General features: G+C 38.7%; 1 protein-coding gene across 1 annotated transcript in view; it reads left to right on the forward strand.

The window, feature by feature from the left end:
* The window catches only part of SHQ1 (SHQ1, H/ACA ribonucleoprotein assembly factor), a 94,998-nt gene that overhangs the window by 23,214 nt on the left and 46,746 nt on the right, over positions 1 to 25,038 (forward strand). Inside the window, exons 6-9 of the mRNA XM_080812177.1 lie at positions 1,396 to 1,523; positions 11,227 to 11,381; positions 13,186 to 13,239; positions 15,722 to 15,845. Of these exons, the coding sequence (XP_080668303.1) occupies positions 1,396 to 1,523; positions 11,227 to 11,381; positions 13,186 to 13,239; positions 15,722 to 15,845 (461 nt within the window). The remainder of the gene's footprint in view (positions 1 to 1,395; positions 1,524 to 11,226; positions 11,382 to 13,185; positions 13,240 to 15,721; positions 15,846 to 25,038) is intronic.

A 25,038-nucleotide genomic window follows, 5' to 3' on the forward strand; every position in this document is an offset into this window, starting at 1 on the left:
TGGGTGAAACCATTCAGTGCAGTGCTTGGCACATACGGAGAATTCTGTAAGTTATCTATGATACTTCTTTTTAGAAAGATTTCACTGTCTCAGTTGAAAGAAAAAATATTTCAGATCATAAGACTTTCAGCTAGAAAATCAATTTATGAAATCAACTATTTCCTTGAGTTTCTTTCTTTTTTTTTAAAGATTTTATTTATTTACTTGATAGACAGAGATCACAAGTAGGCAGAGAGGCAGGCAGAGAGAGAGGAGGAAGCAGGCTCCCTGCTGAGCAGAGAGCCTGATGCGGGGGCTTGATCCCAGGGCCCTGGAATCATGACCAAGCCGAAGGCAGAGGCTTTAACCCACTGAGCCACCCAGGCACCTTGAGTTTCTAATTAACTGAAATATAAATGAATTTTTCACCCAGAGTTATACCTTTTGTCACTCTCTTCCTACAAATACAGTTTTCAACTTTGAAAACTTTGAAAACTTTGAATGCAGGGTTGTAATTTCTGAATGAATGTCCTCCAGGGGTATATTTTGAATGTAGCAGTTATTTTTCAAGTTAAAACTGAGAAAGTAGGAGCATCTGGGTGGCTTAGTCGGTTGAACATCTGCCTTCTACTCAGGTTGTGATCCTGGTGTCCTGGGATGGAGCCCTGTGCTGGGCTCCCTGCTCGGTGGGAGTATGCTTCTCCCTCTGCCCCTCCCCCCAACTTGTGCTCTCTGTCTTGCTCTGTCTCTCTCTCTCAATTAAGTAAATAAAATGTTAAAAAAAACAAACCTGAGAAAGTAAAGTACAGGAAACTTAATATTCTGTTTTTTACAAAGGTTGCTTTTTTTTTTTTCAGTAGTTTTAAGCAGAGTTATGAAAGAGAAATTGCATCTGGGTAGAAAGTGTGAAGGCACATGCTAAAAAATCTTTATGTGTGTACATGTATAGCCTTTTTGTGGGTATGCAGTATCCTGTTTTCCTGTTGGTGTGTTTATTTTTCTTTGCTTGGTGGAATTAAAAGTATTTTCCTTTATTGTAACCTTATCAAAGTACATGGTACTTACAAAACTAGCCCAGGTTCCATGCTTCAGTCCATTGTGTGTTCAGATTTGCTTCTTCACCCCATGCCACGGCCATGCAGGGGATAGGCTTTCAGGGGAGGACTGCTCTTCTGTGTACCCTGTTTCTGAAGAGAGCAGAAATGTCGGCTATCCCTTTAGTCAGATGGTTAGTTTTCGCTTTATGGTGATGAGTGTGACCACAAAGAAAGCAAATACAGTGCTTGTTTCCTTGATCTGTACTTTGAATTAATAATTTGTATTTCTAGCACAAATGTGATGAGTTTAGATAAAATCTTAAAAAATGAAAACCAGCCCAGTTCTGTATAACACTCTTGTTCACTGTTTTCTTTCCAGAGCTGACTTTTTTGAAGACGAGGCTGTTGAACAGGTTTTGAAGTATAATCCTTGGTGGACTGATATATATTCAGAAATGATGGCCTCTTTGGGAAAGAGTCAGGAGCAAGAAAATCATGCTGCATTAGGTAAGAAACTCAAAATTAGACTCATTTGTTGACCATCTTCCCTGTTATTAAGCACACAATGCTAATTGCCTCATAGAGGGAAGATACTGTTTTGGTTTGCTAATTTTGGAAATGTAGTCTTTACCTTGGACCGGAAAATGCCACCTAGTGATTATAGACTTGTCTTGAAACAGTCTTTTGATATATGCTTTACTTTTGAGTGATTGGTGTCCTTTTTAAAATTTTTATTTTTTAAGTAAATTTAGGGACATGAACACACAGGACATTTGTAGTAGTTAAATAATCTGCTTGAAAGATCTGAACATTTAGGGGCACCTGGTGGCTCAGTCAGTTGAGCATCTGACTCTTCATGTAGGCTTGAGTCATGATCTCATGGGTTGTGGGATAGAGCCCCCCTCACCTGGCTCCACATCCAGCAGGGAGTCTGCTTGGGGATTCTCTTTCTCTGCCCCTCCCCCCACTTGCATGCTTGCGTGTGCATGCACACACATACTTTCAAATAAATAAATCTTAAAAAGAAAAAAAAGATCTGAACATTCCTCTCCAGTAGGGACATTTGAGTATTAGTAGTAGTGGAAAAGATCTAGTTTTCATTCCTTTTGTTGAATGCATTTGATCTATCCTCCCCAATTTTTTCAGAATATTAATTATGTACGTTAGAATTTTAAGTTTCCAATAAATCAAGAATAGAAGGCCCATGTGTTCTGTCATACTGATTTCACTTTCCTTTCTGTATTAAAAATGAAATTTCAATGTTTAAATGAAAGGAATACACATACATGATTTGGAATATAGAATCTCCTCACTCCAGATTCCTCTTCCTGAAAGTAATCCCTGTTAATAATTTTGGGGTGTTTTCAGTGCATATACCCACATCTGAATATTTGCTCTAAGAAATTCATACACATAGACTCCTATGCACTCTGTTCTTCCCTTGCTTTGTCCAGTTCATAGTCTATATTCTCTTCCATATGGGTACTTAAGAGCTCTACCTGAGCTTTAGTGCCTACCTAGCATACTGTTGTGTATATAGGTGCACATATGGCCCTTGACTACTGATGGACCTTTGGGTTATTTGCAGTTTCCTGCATTGGCCTTCTTTGGCCACTCAGGCTGAAGTTGCTACAGGAATGTTGCAGAGTGGTATTTTGATTCTCCTTGTAGTAAGGCAATAGTCTGTCATTTGCTCTGTTTCCATTGTTTAGCAAAGTGCCTGTTATATAACAAGTACTCAGTAAATATTTAGAGAATAAATAAATGCTGCTGTCAATATTTTTGTAGTTCACTTTTGTTAAGAGTTTAGGTGATTTCTACCGGGTTGAAAAATTGCTACTTTAATCTTTTATAATTGACTCTACTGCAGAAGAGAAACTCATTTATAAATAATGACTCTTGTTACATTGTTTTCAACAAATCCTTGGTTTTATATTTGAGTTTAAGAATCTTTCAGAGACTTCCTACATTATATTGACAAATTTTCAGGTAGAGTCTTGCTAACACAATGTAGATAGGTAAGTATCTATGCCATGTAGATCTCTTTGGAAAGCTTGCTTACTCTGAAATCCTCAAGGTTAGTTATCTAGTGGTCTCAATCAGTTTCCCCAATTTCAGTGCAGTATTTTAATGAGGTGGTGTGGGTGGAAATTGGTGGTTGTGCAGTTAAGTTTTCTGCCCACAAGGGTGAGCTAGTTGCCCTAAAAATCAAGAAAAGGCATTCCCTTTGATTTAAATTCTAACTCGCTCTACTTTCATCAATTGTAGCTTGTCCTTGGTCCTGTTTTCTGTGAGAGCCAGCCTTTGAGTTAGGTTAGTTCTCTGTGTATAATTTTCTCAGAAGATTAAGCCAGGTCATCACTTTAAAACCACTGCCCCTCCCATTCCTTCATCTTCATCCAACCCAGGGCATGTACCCCAGCTAGTGTTTAAGGAGCAGTCATAATCTTTCTACAAAGCTAGTAATGGGGATCCATTTTTTAAAAACCACCTTTAAAAATAGCAAGGACATGTGATGTAAAGTAGAAGAACTTGAGTTGTGTGTCGTTGTACAGAAGGTACCTTTTCCACATCTGCCAGTAGAGGGTTAAGGATGGGATAGAAACTAAAGATGGCTCTTGGGCATTAATGCCTTGCTGCACCGCAGGCTAGTTTGTGATCTTGCATCTTTCCTGGGTTGCTGCCTACCTCATAGAGTTGGCTTGATGATCAAATGAGATGATGTACTTAAAGTCCCTAGCATGTTGTGAATGTTAGAGATTATTATTGTAGAGTAAAAACAACGGCAGGAGAGCCAGGAATCGAATGGCTTCTCTGTGAAATTATAATTGTTGTACGTTTATAAAACTTCGAGGGGAACTTTTTTGTTAATGACATTTTTCTTCCTTCCTTCCTTCCTTTTTTTTAACCCCCTTGTTCAAGTATTTGAGACACCTAGAATTGGAAAAACAAGTTAAAGTGTGGTGAACCAGATTATAATATGGGTGAAAGGGAATCAGCCAAGAAATAAACCTTGAAGTCCTCAGCCTACTCAGCAAGTGTGCTACTGCTGGATTTTCCCCTCCACTTCCTCTTTGTTCTGTGCCTCCCAGATCTCCTTCCTTTCTGTGTCACGGCAGTGGGGTATTTTCTCTTTTATGCTCCCTCATCAGCCGTTGCCAGGCAGATAGAACAGTGCAGGTGAGGGCTTACCTTTGATTCCTCCCCGTCATAAAATAGTAAGCTAGATTGTTTTGAATTCCAGATAAGGCTTAGATGGTGAACTTTGCTCCCTGCCTTTGCCTCGGTTGTGATTCCTGTCATTTTCATTGTAGCCGTGAGTTCCAACATGGAGACTTTTATTAACGTCTTCAGTAATGATCCCAGTCTTCCTCCCGCAAAGGCTTGTGAATGGAAGTGTTAATAAAACGCTGTGCTCCCCCTGAGCTCTGGTTTCATGAGGACAGACTTACCACATTTCCCATGTTGTCTTTCAGCGGTTAATCCCAGCCCAAGAATCTTGGCACATGGTTGCTTGGTATGACACCACATAACATTTTTAGTCAATGAACTTCCTAGCAGGGACATCTGATTTGGCACCAGTGAGGCGTTCAGTGTTTGTAGAGCTAACTGTCAGTGTCAGCTTTGAAAGTTGTAGCACTGCAGGGCTACCCGCTTAAGTGAAAGGTTTGAATGCAGCACATTTTCTTCTGGTTCCCTTGATCTCTTTCCAGAAAGTATACAATATAGTCGGCAGATTAGCATTCCTCTGAGAGGAGCCAGATCAAGGATTATTTAATTGTTGACCTGTGGAAGACAGAGATATTTGGGAGGGGGATTAAGAGAGAAGGAACAATTTAAAAGTAACAAAACTAGAAAATGTTCTGTAGGTGAAGTAAGAAGGTCACTTCCTGCTTTGATGGGAGCCCCTTTGCAGTTGTCAGACGCCTTGATTGGGGTTTTTAATGTTGGGATGTGGTCCTGGGCCATTTGTATCATGCTAGGACACCAGTTTCTTCCCCCAAATGAATTGAGCTTTCAGCTGCTTTGTTTGACTGTAGATTATTTATAGAAGTATAATTAACCGAAATGTTGTGAACTATATAGCAGAGCTGCATTGTAGTGTAGCGAAGTCATACAAATGCTTGACAAATGTTACTCATGGTGGCAATCATCCAAGTATTGTTGGCGCTGCATCTGGACTTCTTCCCACTGCTGCTGCTTGGTTAGACCTGATTGTGGGCAAACTGCCCCAAGTTCCCCTTTGGCTGATAGGATTTACAGCTCTAATAAAAAAGGCCTTGGGGAGCTCAGACTTTTGGTTTCTCTAGTGATTTCCTTTTTTGTTGATATTGTTATTTATCATCTCTGGTTTCTTTGCTTGAGGTTCAGAATTTAAATATATCTGTGTATTTATCAGTGAACTTTTTTGGCCAAAATGGGACTTGAAAACATCCAGAAAAAGCTGGTGTGTTTTAAGGAAGGCTGGGGGCACCTAGCTCCAAGGCTTTAGAAGAAGACATTCCAGTAAGCTTTTCTTATCTATACCCCCCAACAGTGACATGTAATATGGGGAAGCCCTTACTTGTGGGTGATGGAACATCAGAACCTGCAATTCCCAGGTCAGCCTTTACAAATTATTCAGCCTACATACAGGTATGATTACTTAAGAATGAAGGAGTAAACATTTAGATGAGTTAATGTGTTATTAAGTGGTGCTGGGCATGCTTACCTTATGATTTAGAATTATCTGGAAGCCTCGGATAAAGGCTTTTCTCAAGTGAGATAATATAATCATGAACACCTGGCACTTTCTTATTAGCTAAAGTAATGAGCATCTCAGAAACTATACCTAGGGGAATACTGTCTCAAACATTATGAAATACTAGGGGACTTAAAATACTTTGTTAGGTATACTTTCTTTGGCAATGAGTATGTTCCTTTTTAGATTTTCCTTACAGAAGATTGCTTTAATTGAACTGAGAGCTTCTATTTAAATTAAAGGATCTTTATATGAGCCCTTTAATGAGACAGGTAATACCTAAGGCTTCACTGGACACCTTCCTGCATTAAGTTTAAAAGTATCCACATTTCTGGGGCACGAGGGTGGCCCAGTCAGTTAAGGGTCCACCTCTTGTTTTCGGCTTAGGTCACGATCTCAGGGTCGTGAGATTGAGCCTGGCATCAGCCTCTGTGCTGGGCGTAAAGCTTGCTTGAGATTCTCTCTCTCCCTCTTCCTCTGCCCCTCTGCCCTTCCCCCCACCCCCAGAAAGCTATATACACATTTCCTTACGGCCAGCAAATTAAGTAAATTCATTTGCATAGTTATTTCTCATTTATGTAAGCAACGCTTCTGCAAATTTATTTCCTTTTTCTTCTCATACTTTTTAATCATAGGATTTCTAACATCATGGAAAAAATGATTACATAAATATATTTAAGACCTGTTTTTTTGCACTAAGTAAATTTTAATGAGTAAAGGAGTATTGCTTCTAGTAATTTCCAATAACTGTATTTAAGATTCTTTCCCCCAGAGGATGGACTGTAAAACAAGGAAGCCTTTAAACAGAAAGAAGCCGTGTTAAAGCGAAGCCTCCTGAGAGAGGACTGAAGTGGGTTGGGGAACTCTGCAAGAAGGGGCCAGCATGTGTCAGTAATCATATTTTCCCTCTTCTGGCTTTTACCCAGTTGTGAGGAGCAGAAGGGCAGTTTTTGTTGAGCAGAGAAAGAAAAGGATAGGGAAGCTAGCTATCAAGAGTTTGATCTGGGAATATTAAAAAAGCAATTTAGGGGTGCCTGACTGGCTCCTTTGGTAGAATGTGTGACTTTTGATCCCGGGGTCATGAGTTTGAGCCTCATCTTGGGCATGGAGCCTACTTAAAATTTAAAAAAAAAAAAAAAAGGCAATTTAATAATTTTGGTCTCCTAAGAGCATCACAGACAGCCAGGTATCTTTTATTAGTCCTCCTCTGCTAATAGGCTTCTTGAGTTGGAGCTGGGCATAGGAGTGCTCAGCTAGTGACTGCCCTGGTGACTACCTTTTTTTTACGTCTTTGCCACTGGGAGTACTCATGGGACTAAGTCCTGGATGATGGGAAATGAGTGGAAGTGCTCTGTGCACTGGATCAGGTCTTTAGAAGGGAAGCGCTTGCCATCTTTTTTTTTTTTTTTTTTTTTTAATTTATTTATTTGTTAGAGAGATAGAGCGAGCGAGCACAGGCAGACAGAGTGGCAGGCAGAGGCAGAGGGAGAAGCAGGCTCCCCGCCAAGCAAGGAGCCCGATGTGGGACTCGATCCCAGGACGCTGGGATCATGACCTGAGCCGAAGGCAGCCGCTTAACCAACCGAGCCACCCAGGCGTCCCAGCGCTTGCCATCTTATTCTGCTTTCCCATTGCTTAGAAAATGGTACAGACCTGGAGCAGCTTTCTTAGATGCAAAGATGGAAGTCGAATGATGGAGATGCTGATGCTTCACCAGTCCTGGATCATTCACTCAGAATAGTAGCGTGGGAGAGAAACTTCTATCTTATATAAGCCACTATATTTCAGGAACTTTCGGATTGCAGTTTAGCCTGTCCTTACCTAAATATAATGGGCAATTCTAAACCCTGGAGAAAGAACCTTTTAAAGTTATTTTGGAATTAGGTTGATAGGAAGCACTGGAACTGGAAACCGGACGCTCCTTTGTATCCGGCTTAAAAACTTTTGAAGTGAATTTGAAGGTGATTGTCTGATAGGGCATGGAAGAAAAATTAAGGATTACATTGTGAAGTAAGAGATCGGTAACATTTTTATTTATAGATAACTGAAAGTATGTATAGATGGTTGAATTTCTGTAGAAATCTCTCTAAGACAAGTAGTAGGCCATGTTTTACTTCCACTAACTTTGTACTTGTATGTAGTTAGCTATTAGTTTTTCTGTAAATCTTGCTTTAAGACAAACTGTATTTGGGCACCTGGGTGGCTCAGTTGGTTGGGTGACTGCCTTTGGCTCAGGTCATGATCCTGGAGTCCCGGGATCGAGTCCCGCATCGGGCTTCCTGCTTGGCAAGGAGTCTGCTTTTCTCTCTGACCCTCCCCCTTCTCATGCTCGCTCGCGCGCACGTGTGCTCTCTCTCTCTCTCTCTCTCATTTTCTCTCTCTCAAATGAATAAATGAAATCTTCAAAAAAAAAAAAAAGGCAAGCTGTATTTTACTTCGTATGTATGGTACCCAGTAGCACTCATGTTATAATGCTTGTTAGCTTGCCTGTATCGTAGACGTCAAAGGAAACTTAGAAGGAACTTCAGTCTTACGCTTGCTTACCTCACCAATGTGGACACAAAGTTTTCCTTTTTTTAAAAAATCATTAACGTTTGTTAAGTGCTCTAATTTGTTTGGTAGCCAAACAGTGGTTAAGATGGTATGTGAAAAGAAATAGATTTTCTCTGTCCTCTCAGTAACTTACTGGAAATGGGGAAAAAAAAGTGTTTACGAGTCACAAAAGCTGAAAATGCTTGGAAGTAATTTTTAGCAAGAAAAGCAGCACATCTATTTCACAAAGTTGGTGGTTCAGTACAGTGGGACAAGATGGATTATTGACCAGACTGTGTTGGCACAATTAACTATTCATCTGGAATTAACCGAAATCTTAAAACATGAAAAAGTAGCTTCCAGATGGATTAAAGACTTACGTTTTAAAAAGGAAACCATAAATCTTAAATGAGAGGGACATCTGTGTGGTTCAGTCAGTTAAGCACCTGCCTTCAGCTCAGGTCATGGTCTCAGGCTCCTGGGAGGGAGCCCATATCAGACCGATTGCTTAGCGGGGAGTCTGCTTCTCCCTCTCCCTCTGCCTGTCCCCCTCCTGCTCTTGTGCACATGCGCATTCTCGCTCTCTCAAATAAATAAATAAAACCTTTTTAAAAAGGAAAAAAAAAAAAGAAAAGCTAAGAGGCTTCATGTACAGTTGAGGAGTTGGGGAAACCTTATTGAAGTCTGTAAAATCATAATCTATTTTTCTTAAAAAAGATGCATTTATTTGGGTACGTAATAAATCAGTAATTCATTGGCAAAAGATCCCACAGACAAAGTCAGTGGAGATGTAATAGATTTGGAGGTATGACAAGGGTTCATATCTATAACTGTGAGTTCTTAAAAATTTGACAAGACAAGCCATCCCATAGGGAAAAAATGGGCAAAACACAATTAAATGGTTCATTCACAGGTTGCCAACAAACCTGTAAAGTAATGCCCAAGTTTAGCATTTGGAAAAATACTAACTGCAGTAAGAGTGATCTATCACTGTATTAGGTTTTTCTTCCTGTATAACAGATTACCACAAATTAGAATCTGTTCTAATTTGACTCAGTTTCCATAGCTCCAGACTTGGGCTTGCTTAGCTGGGTCTTTGCTCAGGATCTTATAAGGCTGTGGATAAATTTGGGCTATCTTCTCTTTTCTTTTTTATTATGTTTTGGTAGCTGAGTTCTTTTCTGGAGCTCAGGGTCCTTTTCCAGGCTCACGTGATAGCTGGCAGAATTTGATTCCTGTGGCTGTAGAACTGAGGTCCCCATGTCCTTGCTGACTGTCAGCTGGGGGCCACTCTCCAATCACAGAGCCCCCCCACTCCCCCCGCCACAGTTTGCTGCCACACAACTGTGTTAAAACATGGTGAGTTTTGCTGAAAACCAGCGGTGAGTCTCTGGCTCCAGTCTACTCTTAATGGGACATAGTCATGATAGTGACCATGCCATCACCATTGCCATATTCTTTTGGATAGAGTAAGTCACAGGTTCTGCCCACATTGAAATGATGTGACTCAGTGGGTCTCATCTTAGAATTCTTCCTACCATAGTTACTTCCGGTAACTGTTTAACTGTCTGTTAAACTGGAAATGAGTAGAAAATGAAATGAGTAGGAAAGGCTCTAACATTATTGCTGGGTGTGAGGGATGTGTGTAGGAAAGAGAGCTTGTGTCCATGACCATTAAAAAGAAGGAGAGTTGTAGCCTTTTAATGAAGTATTTTTTTTCAAGGCTTTTTTTTTTTTAGATTTTTATTTACTTATTTGACAGTCGGAGATCACAAGTAGGCAGAGAAGCAGGCAGAGAGAAAGGAGGAAGAAGGCTCCCCGCTGAGCAGAGAGCCCTAAGCGGGGCTTGATCTCAGGACCCTGGGATCATAACCTGAGCCAAAGGCAGAGGTTTTAACCCACTGAGCCACCCAGGTGCTCCAAAGTATTTTTTTTTTTTAAACAGGTGCATTTTTTAACCCAGTAAATCTACTTTTAGGAATCTATTTTATAGAAATCTTCAGTATCCAAGGGCATGTGGTTAAAGACACTTATGCAGCGTTATTAACATGGCAGGAAACTGGAAGCATAGTGGATGCCCATCAGTAGGGGGAGTGGTTGGATAGAACATACTACACCATGGAATATTCTACTGCTTTACAAAAATTAGCTAAGTACCAATTGACTTGGAGAGATTTGCCAGAGATACTGAGTAAGGTAGGCTAGGTGGAGAAAAGTGATCTAATTCTTTGGTGGAGGTCGGGGTGGGGGGGAGGTATAAGTTCCCTTGTATATGTTTGTGTGTCTGAATAGCATTATATGATAATAGAGGAAAAAATATGAAATAATATATACTAGATATTTAATGTAGAGAGGGCTGTCAGTGAAGATGGAGAAAGGGTGACAGGCCAAAGAAGAAAAGATCCACTGCTGAAAAGAGCTATCCTCTTCCCTCAAGTGAAATATGTGTGCTATAACACTTTGTTTTTGTGTATAAAGAATATCAATATACTTTGCCCTTAACATTGACTATTATATGAGAATAGTCCTATTTCTTTGTATAGACCTTTCACAATGGATAATGAATATTTACAGAGTGCTTTACTTAGCTATTATATTTCCTGTTCTTAAACTGTCTTATCTTTATTTTAAAGTCAGTAGCTCCAGTGTTTAGATGTCTTGAATACAGGACAGTGTAGCAAAAAGGAGGCATCCTGGAAATAAGGAAGAGATATGGGTTAGACATTTCTCCTTTATTTAGCTCTACTAGGGTTTGAGCAGATGCACAGCCCTTAGTAAAACTGTGAAGTCTAGTTTAAGAGTTCTTTCTATATTCAGAGTTAAATAACTCCTATTTCAGTTTCTATAATCGAAGTTCTAATTTTGACAAATCCTCCTCACTGGGGGTTTTACAAAACTGAATGGAACATTTAGTTTTTAAATGCATTTTTTCCATAGTGTCTTTTTCTGAAGAAGAGAAATACCAGCTGCGAAAATTTGTCAATAAATCTTACCTCCTGGACAAGAGGGCTCATCACCAGGTGTACTACAGTTTGATTGACATCCTTCTGGCGTATTGCTATGAAACTCGTGTCACTGAGGGAGAGAAGAATGTAAGTGCCCGTATGTCTCTGCATTGTGGCGTAAGTGACCGAACTAAATGAACTGTAAGGCATCCCTCCTCCTGTCGAGAGTAAGAGCTGTTGTGATTAGTTATTCAGGGGCTGCTCCTGGCAGAGCTGCACGTGCGTGTCGGTGGTGAATTCCAACATGAACGCATAATGCCTGCTTGGTCTTTTTTCTTCTCTCTGGGCATCAGTGTCTACCAAGTAGTGGATTGAGGCAATAAAGCTGAGGGTAGAGAAAGGCTATCCTGAGCTCTCATCTCTTTAGGAGGTGACTTGGCCAGAGAAGAGAGCTGTTTCCGCATGACACTTGACATTGACAAGAGGTAAACTTTATCATTCCTGTTTATATCCTTTGTCCAAGCTGTCCATTAGCAGACGCAAGGTATAGCTTTTTACAAAAAAAAGGGAATCTGAGCGTTTATCTGCAGGTGTCCCTCAATTTATACAGTAGATATGCTTCTGAAAAAATTAAATCACATTTTTAAAAACTTGAATTGTATCTTTTTTGCTATTGAAAGAAATCTTGTAATAGTAAAACCTTTTATAAAGTACATTATTTCTTAAATGGTCATTTTTAAGTAATATAAAATTTATTGTATCTCTTCTTAACTCACATTTGATTTTGTAAATGAAGAGCTAAGCTTCTTTCTTACCTATATCAGTGATCGTATATTTAAAAAAGACTGCACAGCCAAAAAAAAGTCCTTCCAGTTAATGTGCCCCTGCAGCTGTTTATAATTATACTTGCTCAAGGGTTATTTTCCAGCTGAGCATATGCTTTCCTTTTTTACAAATTGCACAGATAATTCATATCAGTATAAAAGGAGAAATATACATATGAAGAAAATAATTAAAATTTCCTGTAATCTCAGCCAATCAGAAATAGCTAGTGTTAAGAGGAGATACATCTCTTCCAGTCTTTCATTGTGTACTTGTGTGTATGTGTATTTAAACTGGGTCATGATGCATATTATTTAATCTGCTTTTCTCAACATCATAGCGTTAGCATAGTATTAGGATTATAATTTGATATGTGCCAAATTTTCTCTTGTTATGATTCTGAAAATTTCAAAGGTGACTCTTGAGATTTGCATTTGACTCCAAAATGAATATTAATGAGTGTATCAGGGGTATAATATAGCTGGAAATGATTTTTGTTTCCACTCATCTTTTAAGGATACTGTAATTGGGGAAAATATTTTCTTTGACAAAGAAAGTACTTCACATTATTGCTTGAGAAGATGAGTGAGAGCATTTAGTTATGCTCAGTGAAATTTACCATTTTTGATTCCTCACATATTTGACATCATGAAGTCTTGCAACTTTAAGACCTCTAGAATGTGCTTATTCTCTCACAAGCATTTTCTGAAAGGCCAAATTCTTGAGCAGCTTTTTAAGTGTCACAGTCAGCGCTTCAACATTATCTTTGAGTCCTTTGGCAGATTAGAATGTTTGGGAGGCAAGTAACTTAGTTGAGAAGGACAGAAATTGAGGAACCATCACTTTGCTTTAATTTTTAGTTTCAAAGCCCCTGCTTATTTGCTCTTATGTTCTGGTGCTCTTATCAGTGGAAGAGCTTTACTTTGTGAAATCCCAAGGAAAGTAGGCAGAAACTTGCCTTTGATAGCTTCTGCAAAGCAATTCTTTTTTCCTCAGTCATGGATGCTTCTTAGTTCTCATGTATGTCAGTGCTACTGAGATACTAGTTGAATAAATGGGTATATTTGCTTTATTTTGGCATGACTTTACCTCTGAAATGACAGTACTCTTTTCTCCAAAACAAATAAAGGTTGAATCTGCATGGAATATTAGAAAACTGAGTCCCACACTGTGCTGGTTTGAGGTATGATTTTCAGTCGCAATTTTTTAGATTTTGTTTTAAAAGTTATTTTTCTGTTGCCATTCATTTTGGGTAATTCAAGGAATTCCTTGACTTTTTGAAACTTTATTATGCAAGTGTTTTTTTCCCATCTTTTTAGTAACATTCTCATTTCATTTGTAACTCTAATGCTAATCATAGTATACGAATGAAGCTAGATAAGATGTTGAGGAATTTGTGAGAAGGAGAGCACACTTTGGAGGAAGAACCACACATGGTCTATTGGGTGAGCAGTTAGGGTGGAGTTAGAGCATATTTGTAAGTTGGCTTATATTGGGGCTCAGAGCTCAAAATTGGGCAGCAAACCTAAGTCATAATTCTACTAGCTGCCATTTCCTGACCATCAAGGACCGTGTTAAGCGTTTTATATATATTATCTCCCCTGTTCCTCCCGGTAAGTCTGTGAGATAAATACTATTGCTGTTTCACAGATGAGGAAACTCACATCATGTAGTTTAACTTCTCGTAGGTCCTACAGTTAGTATGGTCAGAGCTGATAACCCTTCTAGTATAGTAATCATTGTTTTTATATCTGTTTCCTAGAAAATAGTTGTGTAAGTCTTATCAAAGGATGCTATTTTAAAATTTACTAGCTCTGAACAAATTGTTCAACATCAAAACCATAATTAAAAGTAGATACTTGAAGAATGTGTCATATTAGGGGCACCTGGCTAGCTCATTCAGTGGAGCATGTGACTCTTCATCTTGCAGTCATCTGTTCAAGCCTCACGTTGGGTAGAGATTACTAAGAAAGAGAAAGAAAGAAAAACTAGCATTAAAAAAAGTGTCAGTTTAAATAGCTGATCATTGCATCAATTAAATCAACTAGGTTTTGGTTCTGGTTTTTTTTTTCCAGTTTAAATTCTAGATACAATAGATTGTTAAGTTTTAAATCAAGGTTGTTTCATGGCAACACTTTGTTCAAATAATGGATAAGATGTGAAAAGGAATTGAGACATTCACCTTTGTCAGAGAATTTTGCTCCTCCAAAGAATGATCCATGAACCAACGGCTTGACCAGCATCCTCGGCTGGGAACTGGTTAGAAAGACAGAATCTCAGTCCAGACCCAATGAAGCAGAAACTGTAGCAAGGTCTCCAGGGATTTGTATGCATCTTAAAGATGGAGGAGCACTGCTCTCTAGACTTCACTTGGGTTCTCCTTATTGCCATGATCAGCATCAAATGGAGAAACTGGTTTTTGTGATGATTGCATTGGTTACTTAGGTTGAAAACAAAGTAGTTGGTGACTAAGTAATTTTGTAGTTGAAGTTATGAAAGGCTGCATGAGTAAATTCACCTACTTAACGATTTTACTTTGAAATTTTTCTTGTTTTTGAGATAACTTAGAATTGCCAGAGATGTTAAGAGCTATTTTTGGCAGAATTTTTAGAAAGTTTGTAATTCTTTTTAGATATAAACTGTTCTTTGTCAGATACTTGGTATTCTTAATCAGATCTCTCACTCATTAAGGATTAATACACATGGAAATTATTCTGCTTCCTTAGTTTTACTTTTTATGTTCTAAGTTTTATATGCGGGTTACATTTTTTTAATACAGTTTTAATCAAATCCAATTAAAAAGCAATTTTGCACAAAACTGCTTTTGTCTAGTGGTGTCAGTAAGTTTTGAGTTGCTGGTGGTTTCTGTTTGATACTTTTTAAGATAAAACATTTTTTTTTCAAGGCGCTTTGGTGACTCAGTGGGTTAATAAGCCTCTGCCTTTGGCTCAGGTCATGATCTTAGGGTCCTGGGATCAAGCCCTGCATTAGGTTGTCTGCTCAGTGGGGAGCCTGCTCCCCCCCACCCACCTACTTGTGATTTCTGTCTGTCAAATAAATAAATAACATCTTTAAAAAAAAAACAAAACACAACACTTTTTTTTCAAGAAATCACTTTTTTCTTTGATAAGTGAAAGCAAATCACCAAAGTAAATACCCTGTATTTACCATGTATTACTCATGACCAAAGCACCAAAAAAAAAAAAAAAAAAAAGAAGAAGAAGAGGGAGACCGTGAACACACTTCGCTGATGAGTTCCACATCTTTCATCTACACTATCTTGAATGGTCCTAGAGGACAAAAACATGAAACATACATCATTTAACAATGTCTTTTATGTGCATCTGCATTTTGTTAGTGCCATGTGTTTTAGATTCATATTTGTAATTCTTAAAAGACTTTTTAGAACTTTCCTGCTGCATATGTGATTTTTGAGGAGCATTTGTGATACCTTGATAAAGTATGAAAAATTACAAAGACTTCAATTAAGTATTTTATTATAAGGTATATAAAAAGAATCTCATTTCATGGTTTTGTATTTCTGTCTTGCATGGCTTCATGATGATCCAAACTTAAGTTTTTAATTGAGAGTAGTTTCGTATTTCGTTGTGTCCTTTTGTTTATGTAATATGGAAATGATTACTTATTTAAACTCTACTTCACAGACTTGGACTAATGTTCATGAAATCCTGGTATCTTTTGGAAGACGAGTTTTGTGCTACCCACTTTATCGCCACTTCAAGTTGGTGATGAAGGCCTACAGAGACACTATAATGATATTGCAACTAGGTAAGATAATCTGGTGCTTGCAGATTTGAGAGTGGAAAAGTTACTAGTTTGCGACGATGTCGTGATTTTTGCTTTTCTATGCATAAATGAGCAATGAAAATCATCACATTCAATCACTTCTCCTCCCAGGTATAAAATAATAGTTCTCTCTAGGTATACAGTCACAGTGAAGTGTGGTACTCTTTCCTGAGAGATTTTGGACGGGTCAGTGGATGAGATACACACAGTATTCCACACCATTTTGTGTGATAGTAGATTGCATCATTCAGTTTTGGGTGCCTGCAATTTTCTGGGCACTACATTAGAACTGTGGGTGTAATAATAATAAGGTATATTTCCTATTTCTGTGCAGTTTACAGTTTTCCTAGGGGGACTGTTGACAAGTAAGCAATTTCATTGTAGAGTGAAAAGAGCTCTGCTGGGGGACATAGTGATCATTGGGCAGGGGCCCAGAACCTGGACTTGGGAGGTCAGGAAAGCCTTTCCAAAGAAAAGCACAGCTACTCTGAGGACTTTTGACTATTGCCAAATCTAACTTGAAAAGACAAATATTTGCTAGTTTTAAGAAAATGGAGAATTTTGAGCTCTGAAACATATTCCAGAGTGACTATAACAGCATCACTGGATTAAGTATATAATTTCCAAGGTAATGACTTTGAAGGTAGCAGCATCCATTTGTATGGATTATTTCAGGCACATTTATTTAGAAGTTGCTTTCCATCCTTTATGGTCGTTTCTTATATTCCTTGGGGAGGTCTGGTCATTCCTTTGTCCTTAGATAAAGGTGCTTCTGGGCTTATTTTTCAGACTTTAGAGTAAGAAGAGGAAAGTAAGGAAGCTTTTCCCTTTACCACCCAGGTGACATCATTGGCTTAAAAGGAAGAATCCCATTTCTAATGTTTTGTCCCTCCTGGAGGTATACCTCTGTTTTTCTTTGACTTTTGTGTAACCTATCACCTTCTTATCCTGGGGGGGAAAAGTCATGTTTGAAATGATTCTTTTAAGGTAGATAATAATTCTAAAAATAAATTATAGTTAAATGAAAGTTACCTTTTTATTAATCCACTTGGATTAGGCTAGCTCTGTTTTATTTTGAAGGATAGTTGCTCATAAGATTACAGAGCTACTACCTTTGAAAAATCGATCTTTCTTAACTTATTGGTGGGAAAGAAACTGCTTTGTGTTTTCTCATGTTATTTCTTCTTGCCTTCTAAGATATTTCTTGAATTGCAAAAAAGTACCTTGAAACATCAACCTACTGTAAATGACTGGTTGTTGAACTAGAGTTACGTGTCGCCATAATTAATTTCTTATTTAAGTCATGTTAGATGATCTGTGCATTATTCATAGGTTTAAACAATGAGAATGAGTTTGCGATTATCCTATTACATCATGGTTTCCAGATGGAAAACTGGCAAAACCCCCGTGTCTGTGTGTTTACGTGTGTTCATGAGTGTGTACGCAAGCTTGTGTACACTCACATGGTTGCTACTTTTTATTCTGGGAAATAATCTAGTTCTCTGGACTTTTGTTTGAAAAGTAATCAGTTCTGTGATTGCATAACCAGAAATAAATTTGATTGCATTGACTTACATGGTAATCAATTATTCAAACAGTTTTTGTAGGTGAGTTTTTGTAGGTGAGAATTGAAATTGAGACATTTTCATCATTGTCAGTCTGACAAGAAACAATCTTATCCGCTGGTCTTGAGAGCCCCAGGAAACCTTAGGTAACACACTGGAGGTCTGTCTGTTGAAAATGCATCTTAAACCTCTGTTAACGGTACACAGCATGTTCTGTGGCTAATTTGGGTCATGGTTAGTGCTGAAACAGAGCTGGGTTGTCTAGAATTCACACCATCAGCTATGGGGAAGACAACTCTAGATGAGGGTTGTAACCTGTGTTTGTACAGGTGGATGGCACAAGGATGTCATTATTGCCATTGAAGAATCTCGTTTGTTTGGATACTCCATAATCGAAGCAGGGGGAGCTCTTCTGTGGCATTTAATATTTTCCAAGAATGAAATTGTGCCTACTTATAATTCCAAAAGTAGTCATGGCAATCGCACTTTTTATTAGGTCAGTTTAGTGCTTCCATTGTTTGAAAGTAACGAATAACTCTCCCCCTTAAGAAATATTGATCTTAACTGGAATGATCTCTCAAAACCAATGTAGCAAGGCTTCAGAATCTGTAGAATATGTCATTATAATGGGTTGACTAAGATCTAAGTTTTTGTTTCATTTTGTTTTTTAAGTTTTGAGTTTTTAAAAGAACCATGAATTTGCTTTTCCTGACTTCATAGTAGCCTTCGCAAGAATTCTTTTGTGGGCCCTGGGCTATTCTCAATGTTGTGTTCCTTCTCCCGCCTCTTCCCCACTTCCTAAAGACTGTACATTGATCTCTCGCTGTTGCTACATGTCTAATCCAAATTCCTTTAAGGGCAGAAAACCTGCTTTACCCCTTTAAGTACTGTTCTAGTGCTTAACACAGTACCTTGTGCATGGAGTTTCTGCCCCTGGATCAGTGATCTTGGGCCGCATGATCATCCTCCCTTTTCTCTGTCTCATGTTTTGAGCACCTCTCACTTCCTCCCCCTAGTTCCATTCTTTCGGGAAGAAGTGGGTAGAGTCCTTGAAGGAAGCATTGCTTAGCTGCGGGTACTCACTGAAAATAAATGAAAAAAGAGATGAAAATAGCAGCTTTTCTAATATGTCTTAAAATTTTATTCTGTTTAGAAGTGACATAGTTTAATATTTGATTATATACTTCATACAGCTTATTATTCCTACTAATATCTGCATTTCATTTATCTTTATGACGGCATTCCTCACTCTGCTGTTGCTCAGCTTTTGAACGTATAATGCAACCTTTATATTGAAGGTGCTGAACATCATGGGAAACAACTTCGTTTTTTCTCTCAGTTCTCTCTTTGAACTCATTCTGTCTGTTCTTTTATTGTTTCTGGATGGAATATATATCCTATAAATATCATACCACATACACACCTACCTGTCTTATATAATAGATATTCTGTAAATTTTTATATCACTTTAAATTACAAGAGTCTCTTTTAAGTACTTAAAATGCCCCTTTGAACTTGATTAAAAAAGTAAATCTTCCAAAAAAAAAAAAAAAAGTAAATCTTCCTTTCCCCATCTCAGGCCTGCCTCAGGTCAGGAAGCCAGCCCTGGGGAGAGGGGGCCCCTCTTGGCTTTTGCAGGAAATATGGCTTACTTCCGGAGTGGACCTTCCTGCTTCTTGATGGGGAGCTTTTATCACGTGTGGGTCAGACACTAGTCTCTGTACCCTACAATTTTTAGGGGTGGTTGCTTATACTTTCTATGGGCACCTCTTAAAACTCCCTTTCTCTTGGTTTAGGGTAACAGAAAAGTAGCTCTCCCTGCGCCACCACCCCTTCCCGTCTGCCCAGGGTGGTTGAAACCCCATAGCACTACAGTTTTATCCAAAGAGCTCTTCTGGACCTCTTTTGCTTAAACTCCTAGAGGTCAGTGTTGGGCTGAGAGGGTCATAAATCATCAGATTTTTGTTGGTCTCTGTAAGTTTAACATAGAGAGGTTAGCGTCTTTTCTTAAAATATGCATATACTTGTTATTTGCTTTGTCCTTTGTGGGGCTCATTGGAAACAAGGTCCCAAGGGTCCTGTCTTACTTTGCTAGTACAGTCATAATCACCACCACTCCCACATTCACGATTTCCTGTGGGCCAGCGCTGGGCTCCATTCTTCAGATACATTATCTCATTTTGTCCCGTGCATACTCTAATCCTGTGAAGTCAGGATTACTTTCCCCGTTTTGTAGGTAGAAGACAGGCTTGAGAAGTTCAGTCACTTGCCCAGGGCCACAAAGCCATTAGTTGGTAGAGCCTGGATTTGATGCCAGATCTGTCTGACTCAAAGTTTGTAGCTTTTGAAATGGTTATAAATGAAATTATATGAAGCCTGGAGTTTATTTTGGAGTAATCCATGGAGGTTTGGGGGTAAATGGGGAAGGTGCAGGTGAAACAAGGTTGACCACATGTTGGTACCTCCTTGAAGCTGGGTGATACGTAGGTGGCACTTCACCATCTTGTGGTCTCTTTTTGCACATGATTCTGCTTCATAAAAAGTTTTTTGTTTTTTTTTTAAGTGTGGGCTCTTAACCACTATAATTCACTGTTTTAAATTTAAGTTTATTCACTATTTTGTGGAAAACGTAATTCTTGTTCAGACAGTTGTATAATTTTTTTTTTTTCTAATGAAAACATATGTTTGAAATAAGTTTTTTTGGTTCTGTGTTTTTTGTTTTGTTTTGTTTTTCAAAGATCTTATTTTTAAGTAGTCTGTCTGCCCAACGCGGGTTCAATCTCAGACCCCTGAGATCAAGAGTCCCATGCCCTACTGGCTGAGGAGTCAGCCAGGCGCTCTGGGTTCTGTTTTGTTTTTAAGGCTAACAGAAATCTACCTTTCTGTAAACGTTTGGGGTCTGATGACTAGAAGCTGCATGACAGGCTATAACCCAAGGAATAGTCTTCACAAGATTAATTCTTGTTACCAACAAAAAGCTGGGTTTGTATCTTATCATTAATATCGCTTACATATTAGACTTTATTGGGCTTAATAATCAGTTTTTCAGAAATGACTGCCTTACTTGATATATCTGTCTACTTGCTGTAGATAGATATAGCACTGTCAGTGTGGAAGACAAGAAGAGCCGTAGCACAAGGCTTGGTGGTGCTCTTTTTCTTTAAGAAAAATAATTGTCCAGGAATAGGGATATGGCAGGTGTGTTGTGTGAATTCTCAGTTCTCATGCAACCTTGGTGATGAATTGGTTTTTAGCATTTGAATTCTGTTTAGCCTAAAGTCAGTTTAGCAAGTTACTTTTTTTTTTTTAAAGATTTTATGTATTTATTTGACAGAGAGAGAGAGATCACAAGTAGGCAGAGAGGCAGGCAGAGAGAGAGGAGGAAGCAGGCTCCCGATGAGCAGAGAGCCCGATGTGGGGCACGATCCCAGGACCCTGAGATCATGACCTGAGCTGAAGGCAGAGGCTTAACCCACTGAGCCACCCAGGTGTCCCTAGCACGTTATTTGTATTGACTTGTAGAAATTACCCCCAATTTGAAAACTAAAACATGAAATCACTAAGATTTTCCAGTGTTGATATTTATCTGTTTTTAGTTTTTTTTTTGTTTTTAAGAGAGTGTGTGATCTCCTGCACTAGAGAGGGTTGGGGAAAGTTGGAGAGGGGCTGAGGGGGCTGGAGGGAGAGAATCTCAAGCAGGCTCCACCCCCAGCGCAGAGTCCAGTATGAGGTTCAATCTCACGATGCTGAGATCCTGACCTGAGCTGAAATCAAGAGTCGGATGCTCAACCAACTGAGCAACCCAGGTGCTCCATCTGTATTTAATTTTTATGAGTTCCCTATCATGGACATTTTAAAGAACTGTTAGACCTTCTAATTTTTACTCCTTAAATACATTATGTAAAATTATTTTTCAAGTTATTCACCAACGTTGAGCACTTAACTGTGTCAAGGTGCCAAGCTGGGTCTGGAGGTATACTCGTGAACAGGGGAGGTGCGACTCAGCTTAAATTCTCATGCAGGGGCATGCAATTATATAACTGTTATATATATATACACACATATATATATATGTATATGTGTGTATATATATATAACAGTTATTTTTTTTAAATTTTTTTTAATTGCATTTGTTAGAAGTTCAGAGGAGAAATACATTGGATGAAACTATAAAGTTAAGGTAATGGACTAGCCTTCAAGTTGTCATTTCAAACATGTAACCTCATACAGAGAGGAGGCTCTGCCTTATTTGACTTTTGATTCCCAGTTCCTACTCCAGTTTCCTGTCATTCTAAAGTACTTGTTAATTGGTTGATGAGTTCATGTATTTATCCATTTGGCAGTGTTTTGTCAGTACCCACTAAAACATGATTTATTATGTGCAGAGTACCTCGTAAATACAGAGAGCTATGCAAAGAGCGATTAGACTTGTGTACTGTGCTCATAGGGGAGCTAAGATGTCCGTCAAAAACAAAATACCTAGTAGACAGTGGTAAATACTGTATGCGAAATGTGGACAAAGTAGTTCAGAAAAGGAGAGGTGCTCTTTCACCAGGAATCCGAGAAAGCTTCATTTAAGGCACGAGATTTGAATTGGGACTTGAAGGATCAGTGGTGTTCAGGCACAGAAGGGTGGAGGGATGTATTCTAAATACCATGAGTGAACAGCCTGAAGAAGTTCATGGAACAGTGTGGTTTCATCAATGACAATTTCGAGTACATAGACTCTGATCCTGAGACCTGCCCTACAGCCTCTTTATCTAGGTCCCTTTCCTTTGTGAGTTAACTGGTTCACCAGAATTTCTCTACTTCTTTGTTATTATCCCTTAATTCTCTGCTCCCTATCCAGGAGGAAATTCTTACTCTCTGTTCTCTTCCTCTCCTGAATTGTTCTTGAGCTTTTTATTTCCTAGTCAATTCCCCATTGCAATTAAAATGTTTCTAAGAAGGGAGCAATCCTAGTGCTTTCAGGAAATTTAAATAGCACGGAATTCAAATAAAATATTGAAGTGCCATTTGTGCCTGTTTCTGCTAACCTATATCCCAGCTTCTCCAGGAAAGGAGGGCTTCCGAGCCTCAGAGCATGTGCGCTGCAGCTGAAGTGAGTAGAGGACAGGGCTCTGCTGTGTGGTCATGACTGAGCCAGTCCTTGGCCTCTCTCTCTCTGGATTGTCCTGCCTTGTGGCAAAGCAAATTCCTTGTACTCTCTTCTCTTCCTCAGAGCCAAAATCTGTTTACAGTTTCTTAAATTGGCAGCTTCTTTCTATTTATCTATATTATTTGTCATTGGACCTTTGTGGATTTATACATACACTCCTGTATAGAAGGATATTGTATATGAGCATAAACATTAAGGTGAGGAAAATAAAATTTCAGTCATCTCCATAGAATTCCTTTTTCCTCTAAATCCTGTGAACCACTAGAATTTTAAAAAGTTGCTCTCATGGTAATTTCTGGGTTATACTTGTATAAAACATTCTTTGTTCTTTTAAGATTCTCTGTAGGGGGCAGCATTTCCTGTATGGTTTACAAATAATAAATTGCCTTTTAATTGCCACAGATAATTAAGAGCTTATGGTTATTCTGCTACAAAAAAAAATTACTTGAAATATTTGTGTTAGTGTTCTTTGGATATTTGAGTTACATAGTAATGCTTATTGGTGGGTATAGCTCAAATTCAGCTGATCTCAAATATTTACTCATCGATAGTCATTTGAAATCTGCATTATATTTCCAATACTATTTAAGATAAGTTTTGTTAATTTCTGCAGTTTTGGAGCAGAGCAATCTGGAAAACTAGATTAGCTATGTGGTTTGATATTATGCCTTAAATTTTTTTTTCTATAGTTAGTGCCTCATTTAATAAATCTAAAGTCAGTTTTGAGATTGTTTTTACTGATCTGAATTTTTAAGAAAGTAACTTTAAGTTTACTTTTTCCTTAAGGGGATAAAGGCAGAAAATTGTATATATTTAAGACAAATTTGGGAGAAAAAAGAGGAAAAGTTTTATTTGACCCTAATGAATCTAGGTCCCGTTGCAGAGTAGTAGTGAAAGGCCTGGATGAAGTTCATTGAATAGTACTTCATACATTATCTGGAAAACATGGAAGAATTATATTCTTGCAATTTAGAGTTCCTTTAAATAGGAATTAATTCTGAAAATTCACAAGCTGGAGACATTTATGCAACATACATAAATCAAATTCCTTTTCTGTGTGGGTATCATAAAAGAATCAGCAAAGAGTTATAGGAATATATATGAGTTGGCCTTAGCTTTTAAGGAGTTTATTATATAACAGTAATGGTAGGACAAAGGAAAGATACAAAATATGAGTATAAGATACAAAGGAGGAAGTCCCTTAGGAAAATAACTGGACTCACAGGCCAAATCCAAATGCATCTTGTATGACCTCTGAGCCAAAAATGCTTTTTATGTCTTTAAATGTCGAACAAAAAAATCAAAATAGTGTTTGATGACACAATGTAAATTATATGAAACTCAGATTTTAATGCCCACAAATAAAGCTTTATTGGAATACATTCATGCTAGTTCACTTACATATTGTTTATGGCTACTTTTGGGATATGATGACTGAGTTGAGCAGTTGAATCATATTATGTAGCCTGTAGAGCCGAAATACTTACTCTCTGTGTCTTTACAGAAAAAAATGTGTCTACCCTTGTTCTAGATGTATGTATCTAGAAGGTTGGAAGAGAGATTTTCAAGAGTGAGCGAAGGTCTTTTGCTGCCTTCTGTCCTAAATACTGGCCAGTGTTGAAGGGGATCGTTTCAGCTTTTTCATCTCCTCCCCATAGGGTGAAATATAGCTGATCTAGCCGGTTGCCATAAGAGTGGGTCTCTCAGCATTAGGGGAAGTGAACTGAGATACCTACTTTTCCAAATGTGTGAGGGAGCGACAATGGCAGGGTTAAGACAGTGGGGAGTAATGAGGCCTGTGTGAGCTGGAGACATACATGCCCCCATTTGTAGCCTGTTGATGCCATGTGGATCTGTAGCATTGCCATTTTGGGGAACTTACAAAGAATGAGAAAGCAATGATCTTTAAGAAAAAAATTTTCAAAAGTGGAAGCATTAACAATAAAGTAGAGGTTATAATTAAAACCCTAAGAGCCATGGCATGGCTGAGTGCACAAGTCACCTGTGTGGACCCTAAGTTTTTCCATTTCGACTCTCAAGCATTCCCAGTGCCAGCCTGTTTCTCTCGCACCCTCTTGCCCCTGCCAGTTTACAGCTGCATCGAGGGCTTGCACCAGACCTCTGCTCTTTCAGTCCCAGCTTGAGGCTCAGTCTCAACCTGTGTGTTCCAGGAGTAGCAGAAGGAGGTAGGACATATCTTGCATTACCTAAGTAACTATGCCCAGGAACCTTAAAAAACAAAAACAGGGTGGAACCCTTACTTTTCTGTCCACTTACCTGTGTTGCTCTTGTCATCCAGAACCTGGTCAGGGTAGAGGGGATGAGGCACAGGATTCCAGTACCATACCTGCCTGTGACACCAGCAGGGTGCTTTTGAGTAGAAGTGAGGGCTTGATAAGGAAGAAGCAAACAGCACTGGCCTAATGAGGGAGGCTTCATGGTAGTTACTACT

The sequence above is a fragment of the Martes martes genome (genome assembly GCF_963455335.1).
Source record: "Martes martes genome assembly, chromosome: 1".
NCBI lineage: Eukaryota > Metazoa > Chordata > Mammalia > Carnivora > Mustelidae > Martes > Martes martes.